The sequence below is a fragment of the Choloepus didactylus genome, chromosome 2 (genome assembly GCF_015220235.1).
Source record: "Choloepus didactylus isolate mChoDid1 chromosome 2, mChoDid1.pri, whole genome shotgun sequence".
NCBI classification, from domain to species: Eukaryota; Metazoa; Chordata; class Mammalia; order Pilosa; family Megalonychidae; genus Choloepus; species Choloepus didactylus.
The window spans coordinates 224,583,734-224,600,375 of NC_051308.1; the positions used below are offsets into that span (position 1 = coordinate 224,583,734).

The 16,642-nt window shown below is 41.9% G+C and overlaps 1 protein-coding gene across 4 annotated transcripts in view; it reads left to right on the plus strand.

The window, feature by feature from the left end:
• Positions 1-16,642, plus strand: part of RHCE (Rh blood group CcEe antigens) — a 47,704-nt gene that overhangs the window by 26,472 nt on the left and 4,590 nt on the right. For 3 of the 4 annotated variants that reach the window (XM_037828130.1, XM_037828132.1, XM_037828133.1), the window contains 3 exons: positions 1,125-1,228; positions 3,426-3,505; positions 16,063-16,136. In XM_037828130.1, coding sequence (XP_037684058.1) covers positions 1,125-1,228; positions 3,426-3,505; positions 16,063-16,136 — 258 coding nt within the window. The remainder of the gene's footprint in view (positions 1-1,124; positions 1,229-3,425; positions 3,506-16,062; positions 16,137-16,642) is intronic. The other variant, XM_037828131.1, reaches the window with a different exon arrangement.

A 16,642-nucleotide genomic window follows, 5' to 3' on the forward strand; every position in this document is an offset into this window, starting at 1 on the left:
TAACAAGTTACCATCAGGCTCAGCATCGATGGCTTTTTCTCTGTGTCTCAGTTTCCTTGACTCTGTCACTGGGGGATGGGGAAGGGGGTTATTCAAAGATAAGTCACTCATTCATTCATTCATTCAACACATATGTTGTAATACTTCTCTTGCTTCCTAAGCTATAGGTTAGCAAGGGAAATTGGCAAACAGAATACAGTGAGATAACTCCTACAGGAGTTTAGATCCATAGATAAATAGTATTAGCCAGGCGGACAAGTGGGAAAATCTATTTCAGGTAGAAGAAACAGCATGTACAAAGACTCAATGGTGAGAAAAGCCTGTGGCTCAATCAGAAAATGCAAAAACATTCTTATGACTGAAGCATAGGGTTCAGGTGAAGCATGGGTGGGACCAGCTGACAAGTCTGGATCTTTATTCTGAAGACAATGGGGATTTAAAGGAGGGAACAAGTTTTTGCATTTGCATTTGTATCTGTGCCTATTGGACTACGGACCTCTGGGAAGCAACGTGGTAAGGTGGAAGGAGCACTCAACTGGGAATCTGCAGGTGTGGTCAGATTCTTTTCTTCTGACTTTTCTTCTAACCAGCCATGTTGACTTTAAGATGACACTTCAAATTGGGCTAGACCCGTGAGTCTCAATTTGGGGGTGATTTTACTTTCCAAGGGAAATTTTTGGTTGACACTGGCATCTAGAGCGTAGAAACCAGGGATGCTACTAAACATATGACAATGCACAGCACATCCTCCACAGCAAAGAATTATCAGCCTCAAATATCAAAGTAGTACCTGGGCTAGACCCTTGCTACTCAAAGTGTGGTCCACGGACCAGCAGGATTGGCATAACCTGGGACCTTGTTAGAAATGAAGAATCTCAGGCACCACCACAGACCCACTAAATCGGATCTGCATTTTAATAAGATTCGCATGGGATGTGAGTGCAGTCAAGTCTGAGAAGCACTTCTTTAGGTGAGCCCTGGCACCCAGCCTCCTTTGGTGGCCCTGGATGACAATGATCTGTGAAAGGTGGGGAGAGGGGTATCTGTCTTATAATTATGTTTCTAATTATGCTTATAACTATGTTTGTCTCTACATGTGTTGCAACCGCGTGCCGGGGATTCAGAACAGCTATAGTGTGCACTATACCTTCGGCTTGCCGGGTCTTCTAGGAGGGATCACCTACATTGTGCTGGCGATGCTTGAGGTCACCTGGACCAAAAGTTCAAAGTAGGTCACTTGACTGTTCCCCTTAAAACCCCCATCCAACTGGGAGGAAATGTGGCCAGAGTCCTTCGCTGGGATAGGTGCATTCAGGGCCAGGCATCCAGTAGGCCCTCAGCACATCTTCCTCGGCCACTTGATTCAGCAATTCTGCACAGCCCCAACCGTGTATGGAGTTATCACTTCTCCAAGCCGCATCTTTCTAAAGGGGGCAGCTTAGATGCAGGGCAAAGGCAGAGGGTCCTGGCCCACCCACCCCACCCTTCCCCATGCAGACAGAGCAGGTTGATCATATGTAGGCCAGTTTTGAGTGAGTTTGCCAACTGATGGCAGCTTAGGTCATGGTTAAGTGTTTGTGTTGTGGAGTCAGACTGGTCTTGAAACCTTGTTCCACTACTTACTAGCTGGACAAGCTCCTTGCCCTCTTTGTGCTTCCATCTCCCTATTGGAAATGAAGATGCTAGTGGCTTCCCTCCTAGGGTTGTTGGGAGGATTCATTCATCAGCATTTCATTGATCCTCTACTTGATGGCAGGCCCTTTGTGGTTAAGGGGAAAATGATCTTAACATTAGGGAAGTGCTAAGCACAGTTCAACCCCATCATTTTATATCCAGGCCTAGAAAGGGTGGGAGCATGAACCTCTGGACCAAGGTTATATTCTGGGTCCAGAGACAATAGACAGCAATGATCACTTTGGCATTCCAGGGCCCTGGCCATGACCTCTTGGAGGTTGTACAAATATCTTCTGGATGTAATTTACAAAAAAATCAAAGATTGACTTGGGTATGATCCTGGAATAGATTTTTCTGGATCATGGAATAGATTTTTCTGGATGAACTGACAGTCAAAATAATAATAATGTTACTGATAATAATTGCTCATTTGTACTGACTGCTTTCTAAGTCTTGAGCAGTGTGCTAAGAATATTACACTCATCATCACTTTTATTCATCACAAGCACCCTGTGAGGCAAGTAGTATCATCATTCCCTAAGAAATGATACTTAGAGGAGTGACCTGCTCAAGGTCACTCAGCTATAACCTGGCTGTAAAGGTGGCAAGCTCCTTAAACCAGTGATGAGGAGCTCATGATGTTTGGATGCATCTCTGGGAAATCATGGAGGGCTGGGATCTCTTCCAGCACTTGGGTCCTTTCCAGCAGCAACATCAGAGACGATCATAGCTGCAAATTATAGGACTCGGATCTAGGTGGGTGAGACATCCCACCTTGAGCTGCTTGGGGCCAGGAGGCTCTCATTTGGGGAGGCCAGGCACCTCAGTAATGGGCTCCAATGATCTGTCAGCCGCCATTTTAATAGCTGTGAGACTCTGGGCAAATCCTTTCCTCTCTCTGGACCTCAGAGAGGTCCCACCTCCCAGAGGTAAGTACTGTCACCACTTCCCCCACTGTCTAATGAGGAATCAGGACAGAGAGGTGAATTAACTTGGCAAAGGTCACACAGAAGAGGGTGGGTCCTCTCCACCAGGCTGCAGAAGAGGTAGTTTCTGAGCTGTGCTTTCTTTGTCTTCAACATGGGGATGTGAGCTGCCCACCTGTCTTGGTGGTGGAACAGAAAATGCTTAGAAACTGGCTTGTTCCATCCAGCTGTCCATGGTGCTGGAACGAATGGGCTGGCAGTGCCAAAGTGCAGGCTGGGACCTGGGAGAATCACATCCAGCATCCTATGGCCCCTTTAATAGTTTAAGTTTAAAATGAAGCCTTGGGGCAGTGGCTTTGGAGGAGAGAGGAAGGGGGAGTATGTTCACGTATGGTGGGCTGGAGGTGGGGGGGTAGGTCTGCTAGCTAAGCTGTACCCTGCTTGCCCTGATTTAAATAAAACCTTCAGCATGAATTTCCTAATGAGGAAACTGGGGGGCTCTGAGAGGTTATGTGACTTGCCCCAGGGTCACTCAGCAAGTAAGTGACAAAGCTGGGACTTGGACTTGGATTTTCTGACTCCTGGTCTAGTTCATTTTCCACGGGGCCCAAGGCTTAAATAAGCCCGGGAGGGTCCTGGCCTCTGTGCCCACCCTCTGATAGTGCGTAGCTTTGTGGGGAAGTGACAGGGGGATGCAGCAGGAGGGGAGAGTATGGCCCATCTTTACAGCATCACTCTGGACAATGACCCAAACACTCCTTCTGTCCCCGGTGGTCGCTGTAGCCTGGGGCCCATGTGTCACCACCTCTGCTTTGTCGTTTCTAGGGTCGGCTACCAGCTGCTCACCGACGCCGGGGCCCTCAGCCTGGCCATGGCTGCGGGTCTGGCATCTGGTCTCCTGACAGGTCAGTGTGAGACACTCTCCTTTGGCCATTGCCCAGGGCCTGGGCCCAGGTCCACAGTGTACCCTGCCCTGTGGCCAGATGTGTGTGGGCCCGCCCCCTTCCCTGCCAACAGAATCAAAAAAAGGGCTCAAATTTTGAATAACAACAACAAAAATCACAGAATCACATAATTTTAGAATTGGAAAGGCCCTCAGAGGCCATCTGCTCCAGAGGTGGACTCTGAGGCACAGGGAAGAGAAGGGACTTACCTGAGATTATAAGTAGGGGTTAGTGGCAACGTTGCAGTCTCTTGAGCCCAGAGCTGGTGAATTCATTCAATTTTGTACAGAAGGCCAAGGAAACCCTTATGCCGAAAAGCCTGCCTTTTTTTGTGTGTGTGTTTTCAGGTATATTTATTCTCTTTCATCTGAATATAAAACATTTCTTTCCTCATCTGGATATATTTGAAGACTGCTGAACCATCCTTTTTTTAAAAAAAAAAAAATTCAGTTTTGTTGAAATATATTCACATACCATAGAATCATCCATGGTGTATAAGCAACTGTTCACAGTACCATCATATAGTTATGCATTCATCACCTCAGTCTATTTTTGAACATTTTCCTTACTTCAGAAAGAATCAGAATAAGAAGAAAAAATAAAAGTAAAAAAGAACACCCAAATCATCCCTCCATCCCCCAAAAGCCTACTTTTTATTTCCTAAGGATACTCACAATACTGTTTTTTTTTTTTTAATCATCATTTTATTGAGATATATTCACATACCACGCAGTCATACAAAACAAATTGTACTTTCGATTGTTTACAGTACCATTACATAGTTGTACATTCATCACCTAAATCAATCCCTGACACCTTCATTAGCACACACACAAAAATAACAAGAATAATAATTAGAGTGAAAAAGAGCAATTGAAGTAAAAAAGAACACTAGGTACCTTTGTCTGTTTGTTTGCTTCCCCTACTTTTCTACACATCCATCCATAAACTAGACAAAGTGGAGTTTGGTCCTTATGGCATTCCCAATCCCACTGTCACCCCTCATAAGCTACATTTTTATACAACTGTCTTCGAGATTCATGGGTTCTGGGTTGTAGTTTAATAGTTTCAGGTATCCACCACCAGCTACCCCAATTCTTTAGAACCTAAAAAAGGTTGTCTAAGGTGTGCGTAAGAGTGCCCACCAGAGTGATCTCTCGGCTCGTTTTGGAATCTCTCTGCCACTGAAGCTTATTTCATTTCCTTTCACATCCCCCTTTTGGTCAAGAAGATGTTCTCCATCCCACGATGCCGGGTCTACATTCCTCCCCGGGAGTCATATTCCACGTTGCCAGGGAGATTCACTTCCCTGGGTGTCTGATCCCACGTAGGGGGGAGGGCAGTGATTTCACCTTTCAAGTTGGCTTAGCCAGAGAGAGAGGGCCACATCTGAGCAACAAAGAGGCATTCAGGAGGAGACTCTTAGGCACAAATACAGGGAGGCCTAGCCTCTCCTTTGCAGCAACCGTCTTCCCAAGGGTAAAACTTATGGTAGAGGGCTCAACCCATCAAACCACCAGTCCCCTATGTCTGTGGTCATGTTAACAACCATGGAGGTGGGGTAGGCGAATACCCCTGCATTCTCCACAGGCTCCTCAAGGGGGCACTACATCTTTTTTTTTTTTTTTTCCTTGTTTGTCTTTATTCTTTCTTTTTTTTTTTTTTTAACTTTCCCTTCTTTTTTCAAATCAACTGTATGAAAAAAAAAGTTAAAAAGAAAACAAACATACAATAAAAGAACATTTCAAAGAGACCATAGCAAGGGAGTAAGAAAAAGACAACTAACCTAAGATAACTGCTTAACTTCCAACATGTTCCTACTTTACCCCAAGAAAGTTACATAATATAGCAACATTTCAGTGAACTTGTTCCTACTATATCCATCAGAAATTAACAGACCATAGTCATTTCTGGGCATCCCCAGAACGTTAAATAGCTTATCTGTTCTTCTTGGATTATTGTTCCCCCTTCCTTAATTGCTCTCTACTGCTAGTTCCCCTACATTCTACATTATAAACCATTTGTTTTACATTTTTCAAAGTTCACATTAGTGGTAGCATATAATATTTCTCTTTTTGTGCCTGGCTTATTTCGCTCAGCATTATGTCTTCAAGGTTCATCCATGTTGTCAAATGTTTCACCAGATCGTTCCTTCTTACTGCCGCGTAGTATTCCATCGTGTGTATATACCACATTTTATTTATCCACTCATCTGTTGAAGGACATTTGGGTTGTTTCCATCTCTTGGCAGTTGTGAATAATGCTGCTATGAACATTGGCGTGCAGATATCTGTTCGTGTCACTGCTTTCCGATCTTCCGGGTATATACCGAGAAGTGCAATCGCTGGATCGAATGGTAGCTCTGTATCTAGTTTTCTAAGGAACTGCCAGACTGACTTCCAGAGTGGCTGAACCATTATACAGTCCCACCAACAATGAATAAGAGTTCCAATTTCTCCACATCCCCTCCAGCATTTGTAGTTTCCTGTTTGTTTAATGGCAGCCATTCTAACCGGTGTTAGATGGTATCTCATTGTGGTCTTAATTTGCATCTCTCTAATAGCTAGAGAAGCTGAACATTTTTTCATGTGTTTCTTGGCCATTTGTATTTCCTCTTCAGAGAACTGTCTTTTCATATCTTTTGCCCATTTTATAATTGGGCTGTCTGTACTATTGTCATTGAGTTGTAGGATTTCTTTGTATATGCAAGATATCAGTCTTTTGTCAGATACATGGTTTCCAAAAATTTTTTCCCATTGAGTTGGCTGCCTCTTTACCTTTTTGAGAAATTCCTTTGAGGTGCAGAAACTTCTAAGCTTGAGGAGTTCCCATTTATCTATTTTCTCTTTTGTTGCTTGTGCTTTGGGTGTAAAGTCTAGGAAGTGGCCGCCTAATACAACGTCTTGAAGATGTTTTCCTACATTATCTTCTAGGAGTTTTATGGTACTTTCTTTTATATTGAGATCTTTGGTCCATTTTGAGTTAATTTTTGTGTAGGGGGTGAGGTAGGGGTCCTCTTTCATTCTTTTGGATATGGATATCCAACTCTCCCAGCCCCATTTGTTGAAAAGACCATTATGGCTCAGTTCGGTGACTTTGGGGGCCTTATCAAAGATCAGTCGGCCATAGATCTGAGGGTCTATCTCTGAATTCTCAATTCGATTCCATTGATCTATATGTCTATCTTTGTGCCAGTACCATGCTGTTTTGGCAACTGTGGCTTTATAATAAGCTTCAAAGTCAGGGAGTGTAAGTCCTCCCACTTCGTTTTTCTTTTTTAGAGTGTCTTTAGCAATTCGAGGCATCTTCCCTTTCCAAATAAATTTGATAACTAGCTTTTCCAAGTCTGCAAAGTAGGTTGTTGGAATTTTGATTGGGATTGCATTGAATCTGTAGATGAGTTTGGGTAGAATTGACATCTTAATGACATTTAGCCTTCCTGTCCATGAACATGGAATATTTTTCCATCTTTTAAGGTCCCCTTCTATTTCTTTTAGTAGAGTTATGTAGTTTTCTTTGTATAGGTCTTTTACATCTTTGGTTAAGTTTATTCCTAGGTACTTGATTTTTTTAGTTGCTATTGAAAATGATATCTTTTTCTTGAGTGTCTCTTCAGTTTGTTCATTTCTAGCATATAGAAACATTACTGACTTATGTGCATTAATCTTGTATCCCGCTACTTTGCTAAATTTGTTTATTAGCTCTAGTAGCTGTATCGTCGATTTCTCAGGGTTTTCTAGATATAAGAGCATATCATCTGCAAACAATGACAGTTTTACTTCTTCTTTTCCAATTTGGATGCCTTTTATTTCTTTGTCTTGCCGGATTGCCCTGGCTAGCACTTCCAGCACAATGTTGAATAACAGTGGTGACAGCGGGCATCCTTGTCTTGTTCCTGATCTTAGAGGGAAGGCTTTCAGTCTCTCACCATTGAGTACTATGCTGGCTGTGGGTTTTTCATATATGCTCTTTATCATGTTGAGGAAGTTTCCTTCAATTCCTACCTTTTGAAGTGTTTTTATCAAAAAGGGATGTTGGATTTTGTCAAATGCTTTTTCAGCATCTATTGAGATGATCAATTGATTTTTCCCTTTCGAGTTTTTAATGTGTTGTAATACATTGATTGTTTTTCTTATGTTGAACCATCCTTGCATGCCTGGAATGAACCCCACTTGGTCATGGTGTATGATTTTTTTTAATGTGTCTTTGGATTCGATTTGCAAGTATTTTGTTGAGGATTTTTGCATCTATATTCATTAGGGAGATTGGCCGGTAGTTTTCCTTTTTTGTAGCATCTTTGCCTGGTTTTGGTATTAGATTGATGTTAGCTGCATAAAATGAGTTAGGTAGTGTTCCATTTTTTTCAATGTTTTGAAAGAGTTTGAGTAAGATTGGTGTCAGTTCTTTCTGGAAAGTTTGGTAGAATTCCCCTGTGAAGCCATCTGGCCCTGGGCATTTATTTGTGGGAAGATTTTTGATGACTGATTGGATCTCTTTGCTTGTGATGGGTTGGTTGAGGTCTTCTATTTCTTCTCTGGTCAGTCTAGGTTATTCATATGTTTCCAGGAAATTGTCCATTTCTTCTACATTATCCAGTTTGTTGCCATACAGTTGTTCATAATATCCTCTTATAATTTTTTTTAATTTCTTCAGGATCTGCAGTTATGTCACCTTTTTCATTCATTATTTTGTTTATATGGGTCTTCTCTCTTTTTGATTTTGTCAGTCTAGCTAGGGGCTTGTCAATCTTGTTGATCTTCTCAAAGAACCAACTTTTGGTGATATTTATCCTTTCTGTTGTTTTTTTGTTCTCTATGTCATTTATTTCTGCTTTAATCCTTGTTATTTCTTTTCTTGTACTTGGTTTAGGATTGGTTTGCTGTTCATTTTCTAGCTTCTTCAGTTGATCCGTTAGTTCTTTGATTTTGGCTCTTTCTTCCTTTTTAATATATGCGTTTAGTGCTATAAATTTCCCCCTTAGCACTGCTTTTGCTGCATCCCATAGGTTTTGGTATGTTGTGTTCTCATTTTCATTCGTCTCTATATATTTAGCAATTTCTCTTGCTATTTCTTCTTTAACCCACTGATTGTTTAGGAGTGTGTTGTTTAACCTCCAGGTATTTGTGAATTTTCTAAGTCTCTGATGGTTATTGACTTCTAATTGTATTCCATTGTGGTCAGAGAATGTGCTTTGAATAATTTCAATCTTTTTAAATTTATTGAGGCTTGTTTTATGTCCCAGCATATGATCTATTCTGGAGAAAGTTCCGTGAGCACTAGAAAAGTATGTGTATTCTGGTGATTTGGGATGTAATGTCCTGTAGATGTCTGTTAAATCTAATTCATTTATCAGATTGTTTAGGTTTTCAATTTCCTTATTGGTCTTCTGTCTGGTTGATCTATCTATAGGAGAGAGTGATGTGTTGAAGTCTCCCACAATTATTGTGGAAACATCAATTGCTTCCTTTAGTTTTGCCAGTGTTTCTCTCATGTATTTTGTGGCACCTTGATTGGGTGCATAGACATTTACGATTGTTATTTCTTCTTGCTGAATTGCCCCTTTTATTAGTATGTAGTGGCCTTCTTTGTCTCTCAAAACATCCCTGCATTTGAAGTCTATTTTATCTGAGATTAATATTGCTACACCTGCTTTCTTTTGGCTGTAGCTTGCATGAAATATTTTTTTCCATCCTTTCACTTTCAGTTTCTTTGTGTCCCTGTGTCTAAGGTGAGTCTCTTGTATGCAACATATTGATGGTTCATTTTTTTTGATCCATTCTGCGAATCTATATCTTTTAATTGGGGAGTTTAATCCATTTACATTCAACGTTAAAACCGTGAAGGCATTTCTTGAATCGGCCATCTTATCCTTTGGATTATGTTTGCCATATTTTTCCCTCTCTCTATTAATATCCTTTATTGTACCCATACCGAATCTCTTTAGTACTGAACCTTTCTCCAAGTCTCTCTGTCCTGTCTTTGTTTCTCTGTCTGTAGGGCTCCCTTTAGTATCTCCAGTAGGGCAGGTCTCTTGTTAGCAAATTCTCTCAGCATTTGTTTGTCTGTGAAAAATTTAAGCTCTCCCTCAAATTTGAAGGAGAGCTTTGCTGGATAAAGTATTCTTGGCTGGAAATTCCTCTCACTCAGAATTTTAAATATATCGTGCCACTGCCTTCTCGCCTCCATGGTGGCTGCTGAGTAGTCACTACTTAGTCTTATGCTGTTTCCTTTGTATGTGGTGAATTGCTTTTCTCTTGCTGCTTTCAGAACTTGCTCCTTCTCTTCTATGTTTGACAGTGTGATCAGTATATGTCTCGGAGTGGGTTTTTTTGGATTTATTCTATTTGGAGTTCGCTGAGCATTTATGATTTGTGTATTTATGTTGTTTAGAAGATTTGGGAAGTTTTCCCCAACAATTTCTTTGAATACTCTTCCTAGACCTTTACCCTTTTCTTCCCCTTCTGGGACACCAATGAGTCTTATATTCGGACGTTTCATATTATCTATCATATCCCTGAGGTCCATTTCGAGTTTTTCAATTTTTTTTCCCCATTCTTTCTTTTATGCTTTCATTTTCCATTCTGTCATCTTCCAGGTCACTGATTCGTTGTTCAACTTCCTCTAGTCTTGTACTATGAGTGTCCAGAATCTTTTTAATTTGGTCAACAGTTTCTTTAATTTCCATAAGATCATCCATTTTTTTATTTAGTCTTGCAATGTCTTCTTTATGCTCTTCTAAGGTCTTCTTGATTTCCTTCATATCCCGTACTATGGTCTCATTGTTCATCTTTAGTTCTTTGAGTAGCTGCTCTAGGTGTGTCTCTTCTGGTCTTTTGATTTGGGTGCTTGGGCTTGGGTTATCCATATCGTCTGGTTTTTTCATATGCTTTATAATTTTCTGTTGTTTTTGGCCTCGTGGCATTTGCTGAACTTGATAGGGTTCTTTTAGGGTTTGTAGACCAGTTGAAGTCCTTATCTCTAATTTATCAGATCTACAGCTTCGTGGAGTACACTTTCTCTAACTAACCAGCAGGTGGCGTCCACGAGCCACCTGTTCTCCACAAGCCAGTTCTCCCCTGCTTAGCCTTTTTGGTGAGTGGGGGAGTGAGTCTTGTGGGGCCCAATTGGTGTACCAAGCTTGCGTGTGTAGTTGGTGTTGCCTGCCCTGTATGTGGGGCGTGTTTCTGGGCAGTCGGGGAGGGGGGGTGGCCCTAACAATCAAATCTCCCTGATGATCCTAGAGTTTTAAAGCTACTGCAATAGTCTAATCCTTCAGTTCAGTCCTGCCACAGTTTGTCTCTGCCACTGACCCACAAGTCTTTGGTATTGGCGTATGGCTCCTGAGACTTGCAAGTGGGCCCCTCTTCCAGGCTGCGCACCCCGGGTCCTCTGTTGAGGGATGACTGTGCTATGTCACAGGTGAGTGCCGTCCCCCCAGGGCAGTTCTGGGCTGCTGGGCTGTGTTGGGAGGCTCCCAGTCTGCTCAAATGATGGCTGAATGGGGCTCTGTTAATTCACACTGCTCCCCCTTCCCAGCTCTGGGACATTCAGCTGAGGTTGCAGGGAAGGCTAATGTCCACGCCCAGTTTTGTGGTGTGTGCCTGTTATTTGAAGCACTTCCGTCACACTGGGTTGTCTGGGGCAGCTCTGGGCTATGGGGCTGGCGATGGGCAGGAGTGTTTCCTGTCCACCAGGATGGTGGCTGTGAGCGGACACCCCCCTTTTCTTGGGAAGTTGTGTTGTTTAGTGAATTTTCTCAGCCACTGAATTATTGCCTTTTGTCTCAGAGCTCTCTTAGTTCTGCTCTTGACTTGACGTGCCCAAATTTCAATTCTTTGAAGCTTTCTGTATTGAGCTTCTTAGAGTAATTGTTTTAGAAAAAGCAAAAAGGATTTAAAAAAAAAAAAAAAAAAAAAAAAACGGCCCTCCTCAGAGATCTAATGGGTTATTGAAATGCTAATAGACAAAGCAACCAGGGCCATTAAGGAAAGGTGCACAGGGCAGAGAGATCAGCCTTGCTTCGGGATTTGCATGTGCGCCTCAAGGCCTGATCTCCGCCCTTCCCCTTTCTGTGTTCACCAGAACTCCAAAAATCCTCTGCTTTTATTTTGGAGTTTTTCGTGTTGTTTTTTTTCTATGCCTGTCTCCTCTCTGCTGGGCTGGCTGCTCTCAGAGTCTCTGGTGTCTTGTCTCAGTCTATCTATGGTTGGAGTTTGAATCAGTAGAATGAGTTTCCGATAAGAGCAGCCACTGCAATTCTCCCTTCTCCTTCCTGGAGCTGACAGCCCCTCCTTCCCCGGGACTGAGCCTGGCAGGGAGGGGCGCGGGTCCCCTGGCCGCAAAAACTTACAGATTTCGCTGATCTCAGCAGTTCCACGTTTTCATGAGTGTTGTATGAAGTATGCCCAAAGACAGATTGCTCTGTGGTGTCCAGTCCACGCAGTTCCTGGCTTTTTACCTACTTTCCTGGAGGAGTAACTAAAACATACAGCTCACCAGTCTGCCATCTTGCCCCGCCTCCACAATACTGTTTTATTCAACAAATACTTATCCAGTATCTACTATGAGCAGGCACTGCTCTTAGGCACTAGGGACACAGAAGTGGACAAAACAAATTGCCTGACCTTCTGGATCTGACATTCCACGGGGAGCAAATAAATATATGCTGAGTGAGATCGGACTAAGCACTCTGAAGAAAAATGAAATAGAGCCTGTGGATGTGTGTGCAGGTGCTCTTTCAGAGGTGGGGGGTGGAGGTCAGGGAAGGACTATCTGACAAGTTGATATTTAAGCCGAGACCTGAGTGAAGAACAGGAGGGAGGCATGCCACGCCTTTATTTGGGGAAAGAGTGTTCCATGAAAAGGGAGCAGCAAGTGCAAAAGCCCTGAGGCAGGAGCATGCTTTCCATGCTTGGGGAACCGCCAGGAGGTCCGTGGGGCTCAGGTGGTTGGAGCAAGGGGGAGAGTGGGCAGAGGTTGAGGGCGGAGACGTAACAGGGGGCCGGAGCATTCCGAGAGACGGGAAGCCACTGGAGATCTTTAAACAGAGGCGTGAGGTATGCTTCTCCATATGATAGGAGAGCAAAGAATCTTGGGGAATTACTGATTTGCTGGTGTTATTTATATGCCAAGCAAAATTTGCATTCTGTCCAGAACTGTTCACATTTGTTCTACAAACAAACATCTTCTCTTGGTTAGACACCCATGTATTGTGATGCTAAGCAGGGAGTAGACGCCAAATAAAAGACAGAATGGCATCACAGACACCAATGAGCTGTGTGACCCTGGGCAAATCACTTTACTCTCTCTGAGCTTCGGTTGGCGTCTCTGTAAAATGAAAGGATTTGGCTTCTTTACACCTTTAAAAAAAGTCTTCAAGTTACTTTTTGGAGTTACCTGGGTAATTTTTTTTTTTTTTTGACTTAAACAACAGGAATTTATTGGTTCATGTGAAGCTTTGAGGCTAGGAGAACCCCAAAATCAAGGTGATGCTTTCTTCCAGCAGACGGTGGCATTCTGGGGCTGGCTGCCTGCAATCCTTGGTCCTTGGCTTTTCTGTCACATGGCAGTGCATGTGGTGGCCTCTCCAGGTGTCTCGAATCTGTTAACTTCCAGCTTCTGTCTGCTGCCTGTCTCCTTTTCTCCAACTTTCACTTGGCTTATGAAAGACTCCAGTAATCTGGATTAAAGCCCAACCTGATTCATTTGGGCAACACCTTAACTGAAGTGACATCTAGAAGAGATCTTATTTACAGTGGGTCCACAACCATAGGTATGGATTAAGTTTTTCAGGGGTGCAAAGCTCCAAGCTACCACAACAGGTTGTGTAACTCTTAGTTTGGATATGGTTCTAAGAAGGCAAGTGGGTTCATGTAAAAATAAGGGAATTTTCTGTTGTGATTTCTCCTACTGCTTGGTTTAAGTTCCAGACCACCATGTATATATGCTTTTGAAATGAATCAGTTAGGATATTTTTAACAGTCAGTAGCCTTAAATGTATTTTTTAAAATTCAATTTTATTGAGATATATTCACATACCATACCATCATCCAAAGTGTACAGATGTTCACAGTACCATCATATAGTTGTGCATTCATCACCCCAATCTATTTTTTGAACATCTTCCTTGTACCAAAAAAAGTGAAAATAAGAATAAAAAAATAAAAGTAAAAAAGAACACCCAAATCATCCCCCCCATCCTATTTTTCATTTAGTTTTTTGTTCCCATTTTTCTACTCATCCATCCATACACTGGATAAAGGGAGTGTGATCCACAAGGCTTTCACAATCACAATGTCATACCTGGGTAATTTTAAAGTGATTTCGGCTAGTATTGTTTTAGTGTACCAGTTGGCCTGACGGACAGAGCTTGAGGAAATTAACAAAATACATGAGAAAAATGTCTCCTTCTGTTAAGTTTACATTGGGTTCACTGTGGCAGGACCCTCCTGGGTAGGGTTGTCAGATTTAGCAAATGAAAATAGAAGGCACCCATTTTTTTAATTAAACATTAACTGGATGTCCTGTGTTTTATCTAGCAACCCCACACCTCCCACCACTCACTATTACCACAGGTATTTTCCAGGTGAAACTGACTTGTTCCCTGCTTTGGGAAGCACTTGAGAGGGTTTTGCTTATGTTTCACTGGAGTAAAAAAGAAAACAGAGGAAAAGACACTAATATAATTCCCTTAAGATTTAAGACCAATAGCTTTTCCTGTTTACATTAAAAAAATTTTTTAATTAGTGAAGTTGTAGTTTTACAGAAAAATCATGTAAAAAATAGAGCGTTCCCCTATACCCCACTATTGTTGATCCTTTGCATCAGTGTGGTGCCTTTGTTACAATTGATGAAAGAATATTAAAATTGTGCTATTAGTTAGAGTCCACAGTTTACATTACATGCATTTCCCTCCATATACCACCCTATTATTAACACCTTCCATTAGTGTGGTACATTTGTTATAATTCATGAAAGAATATTTTTAAAAGTGTACTATTAATGATAGCCCATTGTTTACAAGAGGGTTCACTGTATTATACAGTCCTATGTTTTATCTTTTAATTTTATTCTAGTAACATACATACGACCTAAAATTTCCCCTTTTAACCACATTCACGTATACAATTCAGTGCTGTTCATTACATTCACAATATTGTGCTATCATTGCCACCAACCGTTTCCAAAAATTTACAGTCATACATTTTTGACACTAAAGAGCTGATGATTAAAAAGAACTTGGACAATGGAAGGTAAAAAAGGCCCCTAAACAGCTAAAATCACCCCCAAAAGCTAAGCATTTATTTGGAGCCTGTCTATACTTATTTAAAAAACAATCCTAGCAAGCATCGTTATGGGTTTCCCAGTTCAGGCAGATTAGAAGTCGGCAGATTAGAAATCAGCAGATTAGAGAGGTGCTGTGGGTTTCTAGGGGATAAGGCCTACTGGGTGAAGTTTGAAGCGAAAGCTGCGAAATTCCTAAAATCACACACAAGAACATGAAAAGCGTGGGCTGCTGAGAGAATGAGCTAATAGCCCTCAGTAGTTCTATAACTTCTCCGTGTTGTACAGCACATTTTGTAATTGAATGCTCCTAGCAACTTCCCTGGATGATTAAAAAACAAATCTAAACACTATTGTCTCATAAGACAGGAAAACAGTATATTTTAGAAGAATTTTTGTCAGTGATGCATAACCCTCAGCTCTCTGGAAAATTCACGTAGGGAGGCAGAGATCATTCCTCAGTAACTCTAGCTAAATGAGGTGTGCTGTCAGCTAAGGGCACACTCTACAAGAGGGAAAGAAGAATTTCACTAAGCATACGTCTACTCTTGTTAATCTTACTGTTTAATATGTTAGAACAAATCATCGTAAAAAATGTAGAGACAAATCCAGCAAGAGCATTTTGCTGCTTCATGTGAAAGGTAAGTTCTCACTTAAAGTGTCTTGGGAAATTCAGTGGACTTTGGGAAGCTGGGGGAAGGCAGAGGGCTAAGCTACCTGGGCAGAGGCTGAGTGGAAAAAGAATAGGCTCAACAGCAAGTTTTTAGAAACTGCTTTCTAATTATACAAGTGGAATCTTGAGCTGAGGTCACCGGGAATTTATTGGAGCCAGTGACGGCAGCGAGGCATATTTATTTGATCTATTGAGGAACCGAATTTAAGTCCCTGTCCAAGGTAGCTCTTGTGTTTTAAATGGATCAGCTTTTAAAGGGGGCATTGTCTGACAGGGTCCTAGTACTCCAGCCTGGGAAAGGTGTCAGATACGTGGCTATCAAATACCTCTCAGGGTAGTCTAAATCCTTTGGAGATAATTGCTCCTGCCAGTTCCTTTTAGAAGCTGTCTATAGAATTAACTAAGCTGGTCAAGGAATGGTAGTGCTTCAGTTTGTCTCCTGGTAGTGGAACATAAAGGATTTCTGCTGAGATGCTATAGTTGACACATGATATTTTGATTTATCTTGAGATAACAAATACTGTGCTCCAAATGTTTAACATTTCATTATAAATTTAAACAGGTTTGCTTCTAAGTCTCAAAATATGGAAAGCACCTGATGTGACTAAATATTTTGATGACCAAGCTTTCTGGAAGGTAAGACTTTTAATCTACTGACATCATATACTCTGAGTGCAGGAACTTTAAAAGATATCTAATTATGGGTGTTATCTTGGTGTTTGTGAGAGTAAGACAAAACAAAAATGAAAGAAACAAAAAATGAAGTAAAGGGCATTGGGGAAGAGCTAATCCATGATGCTCATGTATGTGTATGTCAGTGTGTGTGTGTATGGATGTATGTATGTGTTGATAGGGGGTTGGGCAGATGGGCAACGGTTACCATTTCCCTGATGCCTTGAGGTCACTGAGGGTCAGGGATGAGAGAACTGCCACTGGCCACACTTTCCCTCTCCATCTGGAGGCATCAAAGTGGGTAAATGGTTCGAAATGAAGATGATCAAATCCTGCAATGTAAGAGCCAGAAGGAACTGCAGGGGCCATCGAGTCCTTTCCTCTCATTTGACAGATGCTCAGAGGGGAGAAATGACATGTCCAAGAGCTCAAAGTGAGTGAGGGGCAGAGGTGAATCTAGAACACAATGC